The 16,627-nt window shown below is 36.9% G+C and overlaps 1 protein-coding gene across 1 annotated transcript in view; it reads right to left on the minus strand.

Annotated features, from left to right (window-relative positions):
- The window catches only part of PREX2 (phosphatidylinositol-3,4,5-trisphosphate dependent Rac exchange factor 2), a 283,120-nt gene that overhangs the window by 79,645 nt on the left and 186,848 nt on the right, over positions 1-16,627 (minus strand). The window contains exons 34-35 of the mRNA XM_050802148.1: positions 13,899-14,042; positions 2,403-2,517 (exon numbers count right to left, since the gene is read on the minus strand). Coding sequence (XP_050658105.1) covers positions 2,403-2,517; positions 13,899-14,042 — 259 coding nt within the window. The remainder of the gene's footprint in view (positions 1-2,402; positions 2,518-13,898; positions 14,043-16,627) is intronic.

Consider the following 16,627-nt stretch of genomic DNA (forward strand, 5'->3'; position numbering starts at 1 on the left):
AAAATGCTCATCATCACTCGCCATCAGAGAAATGCAAATCAAAACCACAATGAGATACCATCTCACACCAGGTAGAATGGCAATCATTAAAAAGTCAGGAAACAACAGGTGCTGGAGAGGATGTATAGAAATAGGAACACTTTTACACTGTTGGTGGGACAATAAATTAGTTCAACCATTGTGGAGGACAGTGTGGCAATTCCTCAAGGATCTAGAACTAGAAATACTATTTGACCCAGCCATCCCATTACTGGGCATATACCCAAAGGATTATAAATCATGCTGCTGTAAAGACACATGCACACGAATGTTTATTGCGGCACTTTTCACAATAGCAAAGACTTGGAACCAACCCAAATGTCCATCAATGATAGACTGGATTAAGAAAATGTGGCACATATACAGCATGGAATACTATGCAGCCATAAAAAAGGATGAGTTCATGTCCTTTGTAGGGACATGGATGAAGCTGGAAACCATCATTCTGAGCAAACTATCGCAAGGACAGAAAACCAAAAACTGCATGTTCTCACTCATAGGTGGGAACTGAACAATGAGAACACTTGGACACAGGATGCAGAACATCACACACCAGGGCCTGTCATGGGGTGGGGGTAAGGGGGATAGCATTAGGAGATATACCTAATGTAAATGATGAGTTAATAGGTGCAGCACACCAACATGGCACATGTATACATATGTAACAAACCTGCACGTTGTGCACATGTACCCTAGAACTTAAAGTATAACAAAAATAAATAAATAAATAATGAATCTGTCGGTCAAAGTACATGAATATTTTAAAATAGATGTTGCCAGATCACATTGTTCAAAACTTTACTAATTTAAATCTTAATAATATAGACTTTCATTCTGAAATAATAAAACATTGCCTTTTTGACGTCAAAAAAAAACTTGACGATACTCTGAAGTCTAGGTACGATTCAACAAGCAACAGCAGCCATAAATCGATGACTTTGACATAACTAGTTGGGAATGAGCCTTCTTGATGATGGACACCTTGATACTTAAATTTTGATCATCAATGCTCTCAAGAAGATAGATTTTTGATCAAAAGGGGGAAATAAGAAAAGAAAATAACTTTTATCTGAGGAATGCAAGTTACTTTAATTAACCGGCCCAGAGAGACATTAAAATGAAACAGCAATTACATCCTTCTAGTCCCTCTGTGCTGTGTATTAATCTCTTGAAACTGCTTGCTATCACCATAAGTAGCTGTAACTTAACATAATGATGCCACACTGGACTCTATAACCCACACCCTAGAGCTTAACAATGGATGGCCAACCACTTGTCAATGTTATTTCTGTAAATCGATGAGAATGCCTGACAAGCAACTTTGTATCAGCTCACTCCCTGTCTCCCATTTTTTCCTTTAAAAATCTACTTGTAATTGCTGCTAACTGGAGTGAATATTCACGGCAATTTGAATCTATGCTCCTGGCTTGCAATTCTCAAGCTTGCCCCAAATAAACTCCCTACTTATATTAATTTTGCCTCAGGTTCTTCCTTTTAAGCTGAGAGGACAAAAAATTTAAAATTTCAAAATAGTATTTTTGATTTATTAAGGCTCAAGATAGAACAAAAATATTTTTCTTTTAAAAATAAAAACCTTAATTTGTTAAGTTTTTAAAAGTGATCTGTCAACAGGGTAATTCATAAGATAAAAGGGAGATCTGTGTATATATATCTATATGTAGATAATATACAACTAATATACATACATATACATACAATACATACAAATATATATACAAAAAGATAATATACAACTAATCATTTGTTGACAAATAAAGCTTTTGAATTATAATACATTTCCCTTTCACTTACTGTGGTCAATTTTGCCTGTCATTTATCATTGTACCAGTAACACTATTTTTGGGGGGGAAAAAGACAGTAAAATGCAAGCATTAAGGGACACATTTGAAAGTAAATATTCTTCCAGTACCAAGCACATGATCAATCATGTCTTCCATGCTGAGCACATATTCTTCTCTCCATGTGGGGGTGCCAGCTGTTTAATGGTACATAGAGAAACCTATTTTACCTTTAATCCAATAAATCTCATAGGGCACACCACTATAACATATCTCAGTGATTTTCTTTCTTGGAAATGGTCTACTATATATTTAACCCCTTCTCTTTATCTCTTCAGAAATTTTAATATTTGCATAAAAATTTTCAACACACTTTTACTTATTTTTACTTGGAAAAAGTATAGCAAATTAGAATATTTAAAATGTTAAACCCTAAATATGAGGACTTTATATCAAAAGAAATGTCATTAATAATCTAATATGATAAATAACATCAAAAATCTTATTAACACATTTCTATTAAAATATAGACACTTATTATTTTTCATTTGGACTGTTACATACCTGAGCTTCTGGTTGTACTGTTTGACCTTTTCCAGTGAGGCCGCATTTATCTGAGCTTGAAATTCTTCCACGGAAACATTGTCTCTGTAATAATATCCTTCCATGCTCTCCAGTGCTGTGTAAACAAGTAAACATATTTTACAAGCAATTTTAAACTCAATTTCTCCACATGTAGTATAATTTTATTGATTATTAGTAAATTTAGCAAATAGGACCAATTATCAACACATATGCAAAAAAATTATATTAGGTCCAAAAATGAATGAAAACTGTTCTGCTCTCAAAATAAATATCAAACATTTGATGATTTTTCTGTCCAATGGGAAAGAAAATTTCTGGTTTAACTGTCCTCTATTTTTAAAAAATTTTGTATATGTTGTAGGAGACCAAAATATGCCACTCCAAAATATAACTGTAGGAGACCAGAATACACCGCCCCAAAATATGTCTCACTGGCATAAGGATTATTTTGATCTGGTTATTTTGAGAAACTGCATGCAGACACAGGAGAAACTCTGAGAACAGAGTAGAAGTTTCCCTTTGATAAGGAAAATGTACATCCATAAAGGAAACCTCTCCTTGTAAGAGTGTCTCCCCCTCTGTACAAGGAAGAGAAGGAAGATGATCACAGAGAGTTTTATCTGCACAACACATCTTACCCTTTTTTTAATGGTGCTTTCCTGGTCACCTCCCCATAACTAGGCCTTCCCTAGACACTTCTTCTGTTTCAGTAGAAAACGGTTATATTTAAGCCTAAGTTCAAAGCTACCTTTTTCAGATATAGTCACTTTTCCTTAGGTATCTCGCATATATACATGAGGTATACATGCCGTTAAACTTCTGTTTGCTTTTCCCTTGTTAACTTGTCTTTTGCTATGGGGACCATCCCAACTAAGAACTATGAAAGGTAGAGAGAAAATTATTTTTCCTCCTCTACAACATTCTTTGTGAAGCTAAACTTACACTTTCAATATATTTTATATTTATACACACGTCTATTACATATGACACATATATGCTCATATTCGGAACATATGTATGAAAGGCAGAAGTGTGCATTAATATATGTCAGGGGCCTAGCACGGTGGCGCATGTCTGTAATTCCAGCACTTTGAGAGCCAAGGCAGGTGGATCATTTGAGGTCAGAAGTTCAAAACTAGCTTAGGCAACATAGCGAGATCCTGTCTCTAAAAAAATAAAATTTAAAAATTAGCCTGGCATGGTGGCATGCACCTGTAGTCCTAGACACTCAGGAGGCTGAGGTGGGAAGATAACTTGAGCCCAGGACTTCGAAGCTGCAGTAAGCTAGGATCGTGCCACTGGACTCCAGTCTGGAGGACAGAGTAAGACTCTGTCTCTTAAAACAATTGTTAACAACAACAAAAACATGTCAGAGTAAAAAAAAGGAAATTTTCACTCCCCACGCATATTCACATTCTTGTATAACCTTAATAAAGAAATGTTAATGTATTAAATAAAAAGTATAAATTGAAATCTTAGAAAATCACCTCTACTCAAACTGTCATTTAATTTAGTTATAATATCCCACTAATTTTAAATGTATTTTGAATAGCATACACATTTCCTTTTTAATAACATTTTTGATTCAGTATTTCTTTTTCCTTTAACCTTTATGAAGTATCATTTAAAAAATTTTGGAGAGGAAATAAATCGCAGGAAAAGGGCCCAGAAATACAAGATTTCCTGTGGAAAGGTTGCCAGTAACAGGAATGGCTGTGGGTCCAAGTTGGAAATGTAAAAATTATTTTCTCTTGAAATGCATCACTACTTATGAGCCTCAATTTTAAATAAACGATTTAAAATTCAAAACAATCTTCTTTCAAGACTGCTAAATGCACTAGTTTCTAAACTAAATCATGAGGTTTCTTTAAAGTGAAAGAAACTATCACCATTTTCAGGGGGGGAAATAGGAAATTGACTGCTAATTTTAGCTGTGCTATAGTTTTATTAAACTAGTCAGAATTCTAGAACACTGAAGAAAATAATAAAATTTTAAAGATCCATGTCAAACTTGCAGATTGTTTTTAAATGGAAATTTTAAAAATTGGTTTACAGTTGAGAAAAGCAATTGTGAAAGATAAGGGAGAAAATATACTACATACTTCAGTACAGAAAATGAAATTTGTGTGCTTATTTCACAGATTTTTAATTTGTTTATTTCTTATGGCTTCTGGGAAGGAACCCAGGAAACTTTACCCTTAAAATATGACACCCTGGTATACTGATTACTTTAAATTAAAGGCTTCTGCAAGTCAGCAGATATTGGATGAGGCTTTTTTCTGATATGCCCTATCTACCTTAAGTCTAGATCTGCAAAAGAGAACACAATTGCTATCCCTACCATCCCTGGAAATCTCATTATCTATGCTAGAAAAGAAGACTGTGGAAGGTAACTCACCTAGAAGGATTCCTCCCATAAGATAGTATCTATTTCTCCAGCTCATTCAAATTCCAAGACAATCATTTACAAGTTAATTTCTGTCTCCCAGGCCCGTTCATTCTCCCTAATAAACATTTTACTACCTCCTACATTCCCCATCTCCCCCATCGCCTATGAAGAAGGGTATATAAGTATCTGGACCTCATCGAGTTATTGGGTAATCACTCTCCCATGATTTTTGCCCTGTGCACATTAAATAAATTTTGTATGCTTTATTTCCTTATTAATCTGCCTATTGCAACTTCATTTTCAGCAACCTTTCAAAGGGAAAAGGACAGGCTTTCTCTCTTAGAGCCTACATTTTCATTAATTACAATAGTTGTAACTGGTTCAACAAACTTCTGGTCCTGAATACACACAGAAAATAAAAGAAACTGTCCCTGATAAAATAATCCTTAAATACATGCCATGTTCACAAGCTGCTATTTGTGAAGGGATTCAGTCTACCAATAGTCATACTTCAAGATAAATTACTCTTACCAGTTGGAACGCTGATGCATTAGAGTAAAATTCCAGTTTCTGCTGTGTGACTTTGGTCAAGTTAATTCATATCTGAAATTCTGAGGTTCTGCATTTTTGACTTGCAAAATAAAAGTACCTACCAGTTATGGTTAATGAGAAAGAATTTAATTAAATAATAGTATTAAGACAGCTCATGAGTATTCTTACTTATTGAATGAGTTTTATTTACTAGGCAACATGCCAAATGCTGTATGGGTACTACCTAATTCAGTTCCGATGAGATACTGATTATGCAGAGTGTGCTTAGCCAAACACAAAGTTTGTGGGACTAAGAGAAGGGTCCATGCAAAACCACTTTGATTTGTGACTTAAAACCAGAAAAACTGGAAGGAGAACAGTGGGATGGCACAGCAGTGGAACTGTGAGGGTAAGGGAGGAGACCATCCCTCATATTGTCTTATGCCCAATTTCTGCCTCCAAAGAAAGAAGAAGTAAAATCTAAAAGGCAGAAATGAAATCCACAGGCAGACAGTCCAGCGCCGCACCCTGGGCCTGGTAGTTAAAGATCGACCCCTGACCTAATTGGTTCTGTTATCTATAGATTACAGACATTGTATAGAAATGCACTGTGAAAATCCCTCTTGTTTCGTTCTGATCTAATTACAGGTGCATGCAGCCCCCAGTCACGTACCCCCTGCTTGCTCAATCAATCACGACCCTCTCACACACACCCCCTTACAGTTGTGAGCCCTTAAAAGGGACAGGAATTGCTCTGTCTCAAGAGCTCAGCTCAGCTCTTGAGACAGAAGTCTTGCTGATGCTCCTGGCTGAATAAACCTCTTCTTTCTTTAACTCGGTGTCTGAGGAGTTTTGTCAGTCACTCGTCCTGCTACAAGGGGAGAGGGCTGGGAACTAATTTTTATAAAGATCTTGATGGTTCAACTTTGGCCAGAATGGCCAGTTCTGTCCCAAATTTTATATAAGAACAAGTATATAAACATAATTTAATATAATTTTAATGAATAGTTCTACAATTTCATAAATTTCCATCTTCGTTACATTTTTGACAATATTATTCCAAATTAACAAGTCAGTTAAAATTCACAACCACATAAAATTTTTTGAAAACTGGAAAAGTGCCTAACAATTTTGCCAAGAGTCTTAGTAAGAATTCTGTGTCACATGTATAGAGTTGTGGGGAATGAACAAAAAAAGATGAGTTTTATATTTAAAAACTAAAATTTGTATGACAGAGAAGAGGAAAGATGACAACATTCCCTATTTTAGCTAAATAACTTGTTTATTTATTGTTATGAAAAACCCAGAACAACATTCTACCAAATTAAATAACATGTTAATTTCAAACATGTTAAATTTGGCATTTCCTTGTCTAGTTTCCTTAGTTCTCATCCATAAAATGATATATTTCTCAAAAGCAGTATCCATGTACTTGGTTGAATATTTAGTTTATTTACTTCTACTACTTTTCAAGCAAAGGAAGAAAAACATTCCATTAAATTTAGGTAGTCAGCAAAAAAGGAAAACCTAATGAATGTTAGAGAAAATTAAAGATTAAATTATTCTTAGACTGAAGCAAGCTACATTTCCACTTACTCAAAATACCTTTCAAGGCTTTCCCAAGAAAGGGATTAATCGGGAAAAACACAGAATCTCTGAAGAATAATTTTAAGAATAGTGTCAGTCTGCTAACACTCTCTTTTGATAGCACACTTTTTTGGTTAAATAAGACACGGCACATGCACTGCTAGAATTCCCCAGAAATGGTCACCATGGGTCACAATTCCTCAGAATTGGTCCCAGTTATTGGGAGAGAAGCAAGATTTGTTGATCCCATTATGACAAATATGTGAGAATGGCCGTGTGATATATAATAATGTTTTGTGATTCTAAATGTCTCAAAATGGAGTCATTTATAACAAGTCACTCAACCCACAGTGAAACTGCTGACTCTTCAAAGTGATAAGCACATGTATGGTGGACTGAGGTGATAAGATGACACCTGCCACGGCCAGGCACCTCAGAGACCCCACAGGAAAGTGAAGCCAAAGGTGGCTGAGATAATGACTATGGACACACTACTGTGGAGAGCCATAAAAACAGCAAGAAACTGACAATGGTTGAGATGCCTGCAGAAGCTTTGCCAGGAGAACTCTGAGGCCTCCTCGCCCTAGAAGCTCTGCCAAGAGATGAGCCGGGACCCCCAACCCCTTGCTGGTCAGTGTTTCCAGGGAAATCCAGGCCTTCCTTGTGCCTCGGTCAGCCTGCAGGCCTCCTGAGCTACTCACCATGGTTTGTTACCCCCATTTTATGTCTGTCTGTGTGTACTGAATATGTTTGCATGATTGTTGGTGTGTGAAAGCCTTGCGATAAACCATGAATTTGAAAGCATTTAATTGGCCATTGAGTCATCGTGAAACCTCCCATCCTCCTCCAATAGCAGTTGGCACAGCTAGGCTGATTGGAACTGTGCTGTCTGAAGAGAGGTGGGTTTACACCTTCACACAGACTCCTAACATTTTGAAAATCTCCATTCTGGAAACTATTTCTTCTTTTGCAAAAAAATCTATATTGTTTCAATTATAAATCCTGTGTAAAACCAAAATGGAAAACTAAAAGATTTAATTTTTTTTTTTTTTTTTTTTTTTTTTGAGACGGAGTCTCACTCTGTCACCCAGGCTGGAGGGCAGTGGCGCGATCTCGGCTCACTGCAAGCTCCGCCTCCAGGTTCACGCCATTCTCCTGCCTCAATTTCTGGAATAGCTGGGACTACAGGCACCTGCCACCATGTCCAGCTTACTTATTTTTGTATTTTTAGTAGAGACAGGGTTTCACCGTGTTAGCCAGGATGGCTACGATCTACCGACCTCGTGATCTGCCCACCTCAGCCTCCCAAAGTGCTGGGATTACAGGCGTGAGCCACCGCGCCCGGCCAAGATTTACCTTTTAAAGAGCCTAAAGAAGAGTTTAGGAGGAAAAAAAAATTGAATAAAGGGCACTTAGAAAATGACAATGTTTATAACAAACCTTCCCTTTCATTTAAAAGAGAAAGCACTCAAGTTTCTATGTGATTTTTATTATTCTTGGAGCAAAGAAAGATACCTTGTAAAGAGGTAAGACTTAGGGGTAGTTGGTTTGGGTGGCAGCTTTTTTTTTTTCATAGGAGGTAAAAAAAACGGGAATACTGAAGAGCATGCTGGCAGAGACAAGACCAGCATCACATACCCTATTTGGTTTAAGGGAAACTACCATCAGGAGGCCCAGGAAATAGGTATTTAACAACACTTTACAAGGAAGCAATGCTATACTTCAGGACACTGTATCTTCACTACACATATTCAAAGACCTGTATATGATGCCACATTCCTGAGAGGTAGAATACCTGGGTCCAGGAACCAAGGGTGAAAGCAGAAATGACGGTGTTTAACATCTGTCGAGGGTTGAATGTGCCCACAAAAAGATATGACAAAGTCCTAACCCCTTGGGGCCTACAAATGTGGCCTTATTTTTGGTTTGTTTGTTTGTTTTGAGATAGGGTCCCACTCTGTTGCCCAGGCTGGTGTGCAGTAGTGCTATCATAATTCACTACAGCCTCAGCCTCTTAGACTCAAGCGATCCTTCCACCTCAGTCTCCCAAATAGGCAGGACTACAGGTGTGTGCCACCAGCACCAGCTAATTTTTTTTTTAAGAGGTGAAGTCTCAATATGTTGCCCAGGCTGATCTCAAGTTCCTGGGCTCAAGTGATCCTTCCATCTTGGCCCCAGAAAGTTCTGGGATTTCTGAGCTATCACATTCAGTCTTGACCTTATTTTGAAATAGGGTTTTTGTAGATGTAGCCAAATTAAAATGAGGTCCTGCTGAATTATGATAGGCCCAAATCCAATGATTGGTGCCTCTATAAGAAGAGGGCAATTAGTATATAGAAACACAGAGACAGACACACACAGAGGGGAGAAGACCGTGTGAGGACAGGGGCAGAGATTGTAGTTATGCTGCCACAAACCAAGGAATGCCAAGGACTGCTGACAGACACCAAAGGCCAAAAGAGGAAGGAGGAAGCATGGCCTGACAACATCCTGATTTCCAACTTCCGACCTTCAGAACTGTGGCAGAATACATTTCTATTGTTTTAAGCCACCCAGCTTGTGGTAACTTGCTAGGGTAGCACTGGGAAACAAACGCATCATTTCCAATGACTCACTTGGGAAATGTGAGCTTCCAATCCCTGAAACACTCGGTCTGTGAGTTTCCAAGGCACCCACAGCCAAGAAGATCAATCGCCACCTCGGCAAAGCTGCTCCAGCCTAATCATCAGAAACAGGTAGCACTATTGTTACACAATGGGAGCCAGAAGGAATATGTATGGCACCCAGGTATCTACTGGGGTCCCTCTTAGTACTTCCTTGCACAAATTTGATGATAAATGGACAACTGCAGCAGTCTGAAAAGGTAGAGTAATCAGAGGATCAAGCCCCTTAGGGACGAAGGTATTGGTCATGCCACAGATTAGCCACAGAGACCAGCAGAGGTTCAGACAGAGGGTGAGGCTAATCTACAATGGATAGCAGAAGAGGGAAAACGAGACTCTGTGGCAGCTGTAGACAAGCTGGGGCTGCAAGGGCTATAGCTAATCCTTTTAATTTTTCTCTCCTAAATTATCCCCTCCCCCATCCAGAAAGCAGGTCCACGGGAGTCCTGGAAAAGCCTCTCCCAGTCCCTACACAAAGACATGGGTCTGATGGGTGCCAAGCATGGACTACAGAGGATGCTGAGAGAGCCACTGGCTCGGGTCCTCTCTCAGAAATGATGGGCTCATTGCCCGGCTGCTGTGATCGCTGCGGAAGACATCTCGCAGCTGTTCACTCTCCAGCCTTTGCCAGAGAAAACTATCCCACCAGGATCACACCTCCTCCTAAGGGCAGCCTGCATCCTGATGACCTAACAATGCAGAAATCTTTTACGTTGTTCCTGGCATCCTTGCTTCAGCTCCCCAGAATCTAGACATGCTGAACATCTGTAAGATGAATTAGTCTAATTAAATAAAGATTAGCTGGATAATTGTACAGTGTTTCATAATCCACACAGACCTAGAGTGGTTTCTCACTTTTGGTGGACTCCAGAATCACCTGGAAAGCTTCTAAAATATCCTGGTATTTGGGCTCCACTTCTCAGAGATTCTGCCTTAAATGATTTTGCATGAGGCTGAGCCTGAGTATTCTCTAAAACCTTTCCAAGATCGTTAATGTGCAGCTAAGTACTGAAAACCACTGACGGATCAGGAAAATTAGTCAGTGGGGAGCGTGTAGAGAAGTGACCCTGAATATTTATCCTCTTTGTACTCTCATTTTCTGCCAACTCATAGTTGCTTGCTTTATCTCACCAAGGGCTGAGGGATCCCAACAGCTTTCCCTGTCGTGTAGGAAGCACTTAGGAATACCAGCCAGAAGATTGCTTTAGTGTGACTGGCACATTCTAGCAGTTTGGTTGGTTATGCTTTGCACTTACTTCCCTGTCCAGCTGTTTCTGTGTTCCTTACCTTGAAAATCTGTATCCCTTTTGTCTGCCTAGGTTCCTGTTCTTCCGCAGTTCTTGCCTTCAGCAATACACATTGGCCTCCAACCCTGCTCACCTCCAATCCTGAAATTCCTGATCTAATAGCTGGTCCCATCTTTGCAGGATGCCCCATCAACCACCGCGCCCTCCTTTTCCCAGTGCTCCATGGAGGCAAGCAAAATGAGACGGGGTGACACATTTGCTCCCTGTTCTACTCTAAGTATATGGTACCACAGACAACTTTAGGAGGGTCGACTTTAGTAAATTTCCTAGGAAAATTTCAAATTCATCCATTTCTTCTATTTTTTTATTTGCTAGCAAAGACTCATGTATATACAAAACTAAAATGCTTTAAATAAACTTTCATTCCAGGAAGAGATGACATTTGGAATCTCTTTCATTTACCACTGCCTTCAATTACCAGATGGTAATCTCTGTTCAAACTCGGTCTGATTTTCCTATACTTCTCTCAATCTGGTGAATACTAAGCTACTAATGATTCCTCATGAGAGTTTTATAAAGGCAGAAGAACTTCTGCACCCCCCTTAAATAAACAACCTTATTACTGACAGATTTTTAGTGGCACAGAACGTTTCCCATCTTGTTTACCTATCTGTGACCTCAACTGCAGAAGTATTTCTACCGTTGCTTATTCAAATCATTTTTCATATTTTGCTGCTGTGAGCATACCAAAACCTAATGTTTGCTATAGCTTTTCTTTCAATTACATTTTAAAAGCTATAGTATACGCACTGAAATAATACATATTTAGGGATTATTTTTAAATTGGCTTTTGCCAAAGTTATAAAATAGAGGTTGCTTGCAAAATAATTTTTTGTCTGTGTGTACATTTGCTGTTGGATATGATTATTCAGCTATTTATGGCTGATGTGTCACAGATGCAATAATTTTTTTTAAAGATGCTTAGTGCCATCTGTCATCTCAGTAATAATTTCAAAGACAAAATTTTGAAGAAGAGAGAAATAAAGGAAAAGAAATGGAGAGTCTTTACAATTGTAAGTCCTGGCTAAACCCTATAAAAGTTAACATTCCAGACCAACGTCCGTCCCTATCTTCTCAAACTGTCTATCCCTGTAATGGCTATTTATTGAAGCAGAGTTTCACCCTGTTGCCCAGGCTGGAGTGCAGTGGCACGATCTTGGCTCACTGCAACTTTTGCCTCCCAGGTTCAAGTAATTCTTGTGCCTCAGCCTCCCGAGTAGCTGGGATTACAGGCACATACCAACACACCTGGCTAATTTTTGTATTTTTAGTAGACACAGGGTTCCACCATGTTGCCTGGGCTGATCTCGAACTCCTGACCTCAGGTGATCCGCCTGCCTCAGCCTCCCAAAGTGCTAGGATTATATTCGTGAGCCACTGCAACTAGCCCAACATATTTTAGATTAAATTATTCTTCTAACTTGTCTCCAAAGGTCCATTTTTGCCCATTGCTTCTTTTATTCTTCTTCCTTTTCATTACAGAATCTTGGATTACCTACACTGACCCTGTCTATAAATCACAGTTTCTCCAAAGAGAAATAAAAATACCTTCTAATAACTCCTAAAATCATCTCTTCACTGCAATCTTCATCTGTTAAAATGTATTCCTGCCAAGTATGTTTGAGGTACTCACGGTTTTTAAACTATGGTAATTGAATTCAGGGTTTTAAAATAATACGCACGTGGTATGTATTAGTCTGTTTTCACGCTGCTGATAAAGACGTATCCAAGACTGGGCAATTTACAAAAGAAAGGGGTCTAATGGACTTACACTTCCACATGACTGGGGAGGCCTCACAATCATAGTGGAAGGTGAAAGGCAAGTCTCACATGGTGGCAGAAAAGAGAAGAGGGCTTGTGCACGGAAACTTCCATTTTTAAAGTCATCAGATCTCATGAAACTTATTCACTATCACTAGAACAGCAGAGGAAAGACCCACCCCCATTATTGAATTACCTCCCACAAGTCCCTCCCACAACACATGGGAATTCAAGATGAGATTTGGGTGGGGACACAGCCAAACCATATCATGGTATAATACAAAATTTTCATTTAGTAGTGAATTTAGATTTCATATGCCTGTCCATTCTTTAGTTATATAGATAGATGGATTTTATCCCCTCTACTCTTCTCATTTTTTATTAGAGCATTGAAATTCCACAGCAAAACCAACGTAGTTCTTGAAAACTCAAAAGAAGAAAAAAATAAAATTCACTCTGGTATCATTCAGAGAAACTGATAAAATCTTGTGACACGGCACACATATTTTTTTAGAATGCGGAGGGAAATAATAGACTAGAGGACACTCCACAACAATCAAGACTTCTGATCTTTTTTAGGTAGCATTTTATGACCCCAAAATAAGAAATATTCCAGACCTTCCCTCAGAAACACAGTTCACTACAAGAATTTTCTTGCTCATGCTACCCTTGATTTATTCTACTGCAGACGTTGATAGTCACTCTTAGGAAAAACAAAATGACAAAGGAATATATATTTTCTGATCAAAAAGAAAAATTGACGTAAAGAATTTTAAAAGCATCAATTTAACCACCAAATGATACTGAAAACATTTAACATACATATATGCAGGCATAGATATACATGTGTGATATAATTGAGATTAAAGTATAAATTCTGTTTAATAATCTGTATGCATATATTAACTTTTTCTATCTCATAAAATATTTTAGCCATAAAACTGTAATGAGTTTAACATAATTTAACTTACTTAAGCAGTTTATTTAACCCAAATTATTTTATCTTTATTTACACCACTCATGTCTTATTTCTCCATTATAAATAATGCTGCAAGTGTATTTGATAAATATTTAAATAATACATTATTTCCTTAATAAACATTCCCAGAAGCAAATATATTAGCTAAATATTTTCAAATTAATTTTAAAATCCCGACTGTTAAAATCACATTTATAAAAGCTTTAATAAAGATAAAATAATTTAAGTATAGCACCCATCAAAAGAAAAACAGTTTACCTTGCGCAAAAAGAACAGGATGAATTTTAAACCCTCCTCCATTTTTCAATCGTTGAGGAAGTTGTTCAAAATGATAACTATCAACGTAGAAGTAAACTTTCAGAGCTTGCCGACTTCCTTCTGCTTGATATGTAAGAGGAACATCTGAAATGATATTTAATAGTATATTACTTCCTAAAATAAGGATATGCTAGATGGTACTTCTGTTAACCTTCAAAAAGAATCCTGAGAATTACTCGACACCAATATATTAAACATGATCATGTTTATCAAGTTGGGATTCAACATACAGCGCTATTCAATGAAAGAGTATTAAATCAGTTCTCATTAGCTAAAGCAATGGATTTGTTACTATATTATAAAAATTCCATAATAGGAAACTTTGTTACACTTTGACATACCAGATGTCTCACTTAACTAAATGAGGTGTTTAGCTATACATGGTTTGGATTCAAAATCTCCTAGGGCAGCTGCTTCATTCATATTTTAGTCAGAATGAGTCCTTGTGGTATACTTCTTAAGTAGTGTGCAACAAATTGAGTACATAGCAACCACTATCAAAATTAGTATGGGTTCTGCAAGCTCTATTCCCTGAGCACCAGATTGGAAATATATTATCCTTTGTTGATGCCCCACAGTCATTAAAAATTGTCCCAACTCTTGTAGCTATTTTCAAAGATCCTAAATTTAATTACTTTAAAAAAAAACCAATCAACTTGAAAACTAAATTTCAGTAGGAGTATTTCACAATGCTATCATAAATCCTCTCCATTTTATGATACTTATCCATGACAAATATTTCTGTCTCATTAGAAGAGAATGTAAAATCATCCTAAAAGGCTGAACAGTCACAATAACCAGTTAAAAATTAAGGACAAACAAATGGAATTGGCATTTAATACATGTTCCTCACCCAGTATTTATAACTTCTAACCTGCTTCTTGAAATAAAACTGTATATAAAAGTAGAGTTCAAGGTTAAATGGCATTTATGATCACAGATTCCAGGCTCCTTATTAAATTTATTTAATTCTGCATATCAATATGGGAAACATTTCATTAATATCTATTTATCTCCTTTATGCCATATAAAGTACTTATTTTATTTTTGTTATTTTTTTTAAATGAAAACATGAAGCATTTGATTTAGGAAAGAGAATGAACAGGTTTCTCACCCAAAGGGTTGAAAATTAATAGCATTTTAAGAATTGGAAAAATCCTTTCTTTCTGGTTTCTAAAATAAAGACTAAAAGAACTATGGACACTAAAGAAAATACAGATTTATAGCTACTAAATATCTGTATCTTCTAGTTCCCCTTTTCACACACTGTCTCGCATATATATTTTAATTTGTGTTAAATTCCATACCCTTCATCTTTGGCATCAATATAGGCAACCTCTATGCTAACAAATGGATAATGTTATTGAAAGAAAAATAGTGATAATGATACAACAGTTAGAGTTTCATATTATACAACATAGAACAAATAAAGATGTTATAATAGGAATCAAAGAACTAAAACTTAATGAAAATTATAAAGTATATCAATTGAAAGTGAAGTTTAAACTAAGAGCACTAAAACTCCTGGGCTCAAGTGATCCTCCAGCCTTGGCCTCCCAAAGTGCTGAGATTACAGGCATGAGCCGCCACACCCAGCCCATTACCACTTCTTTCAACATCATACTGGAAGTCCTAGCTATTGCAATAAAACAAAACAAGAAAAAAGAAACTATAAAGATTGGGAAAGAAAAACATCAACAACAAAAAAAAATGCTCCTGGAACTAATATGCAATTATAGCCAGGTTACAGGATACAGGTTAACATAAAAAAGTCAATTCCTTTCTTACATAACATCAGTGAACAAGTGGAATTTGAAATTAACAACATAATACCATTTACATTAGCACCTCCCCAAAATAAAATACTTAAGTATAACTCTAATAAAACATGTACAAGATCTATATAAGGAAAACTACAAAGCTGATGAAAAAATTTTAAGAACTCAGAAAGACATTTTATGTTCATGGATAGGAAGACTCACTATTGTCAAGGTGTCATTTCTTCCCAGCTTGATCCACAATATCAGTGAAACACCAAGTAAAACCCCAACTGGTTATTTCTTAGATATTGACAAACTAATTCTAAAGTTTATATGGAAAGGCAGAAGACACAAAATAGCCAACATAATATAGAAAAAGAAGAACAAAGTTGGAAGACTGACACTCCCTTAATTTAAGACTTACTATAAAACTACAGTAATCAAGACAGCACGGTATTGACCAAAGAACAGACAAATAGATCAATGAAATGGAACAGAGAGCTCAGAAATAGTCCAACACATATATAGTCAACTGATCTTTGATAAAGGAGCGAAGACAATACAACGGAGCAAAGATAGTCTTTTCAACAAATGTTTCTGGAAGAACTGGACATCTACATGCAAAAACATAAATCTAGACACTCACCTTATATCCTCCACAACAATTAACCCAAAATGAACTATAGACTTAAATATGAAATGCAAAACTATATAACTCCTGCCAAATTACGAAGAGGAAACCTAGATGACCTTCGATATACTGATGACTTTTAGAAAGAACATCAAAGGCACAATCCATGAAAGAAATAATAGATAAGTGAGACCCCATCAAATGTAAAACTTCTGTTCTGCAAAAGACAATGTCAAGAGAACGTGAAAACAAGCAACAGACTGGAAGAAAATATTTGC

Source organism: Macaca thibetana, chromosome 8 (genome assembly GCF_024542745.1).
Source record: "Macaca thibetana thibetana isolate TM-01 chromosome 8, ASM2454274v1, whole genome shotgun sequence".
NCBI classification, from domain to species: Eukaryota; Metazoa; Chordata; class Mammalia; order Primates; family Cercopithecidae; genus Macaca; species Macaca thibetana.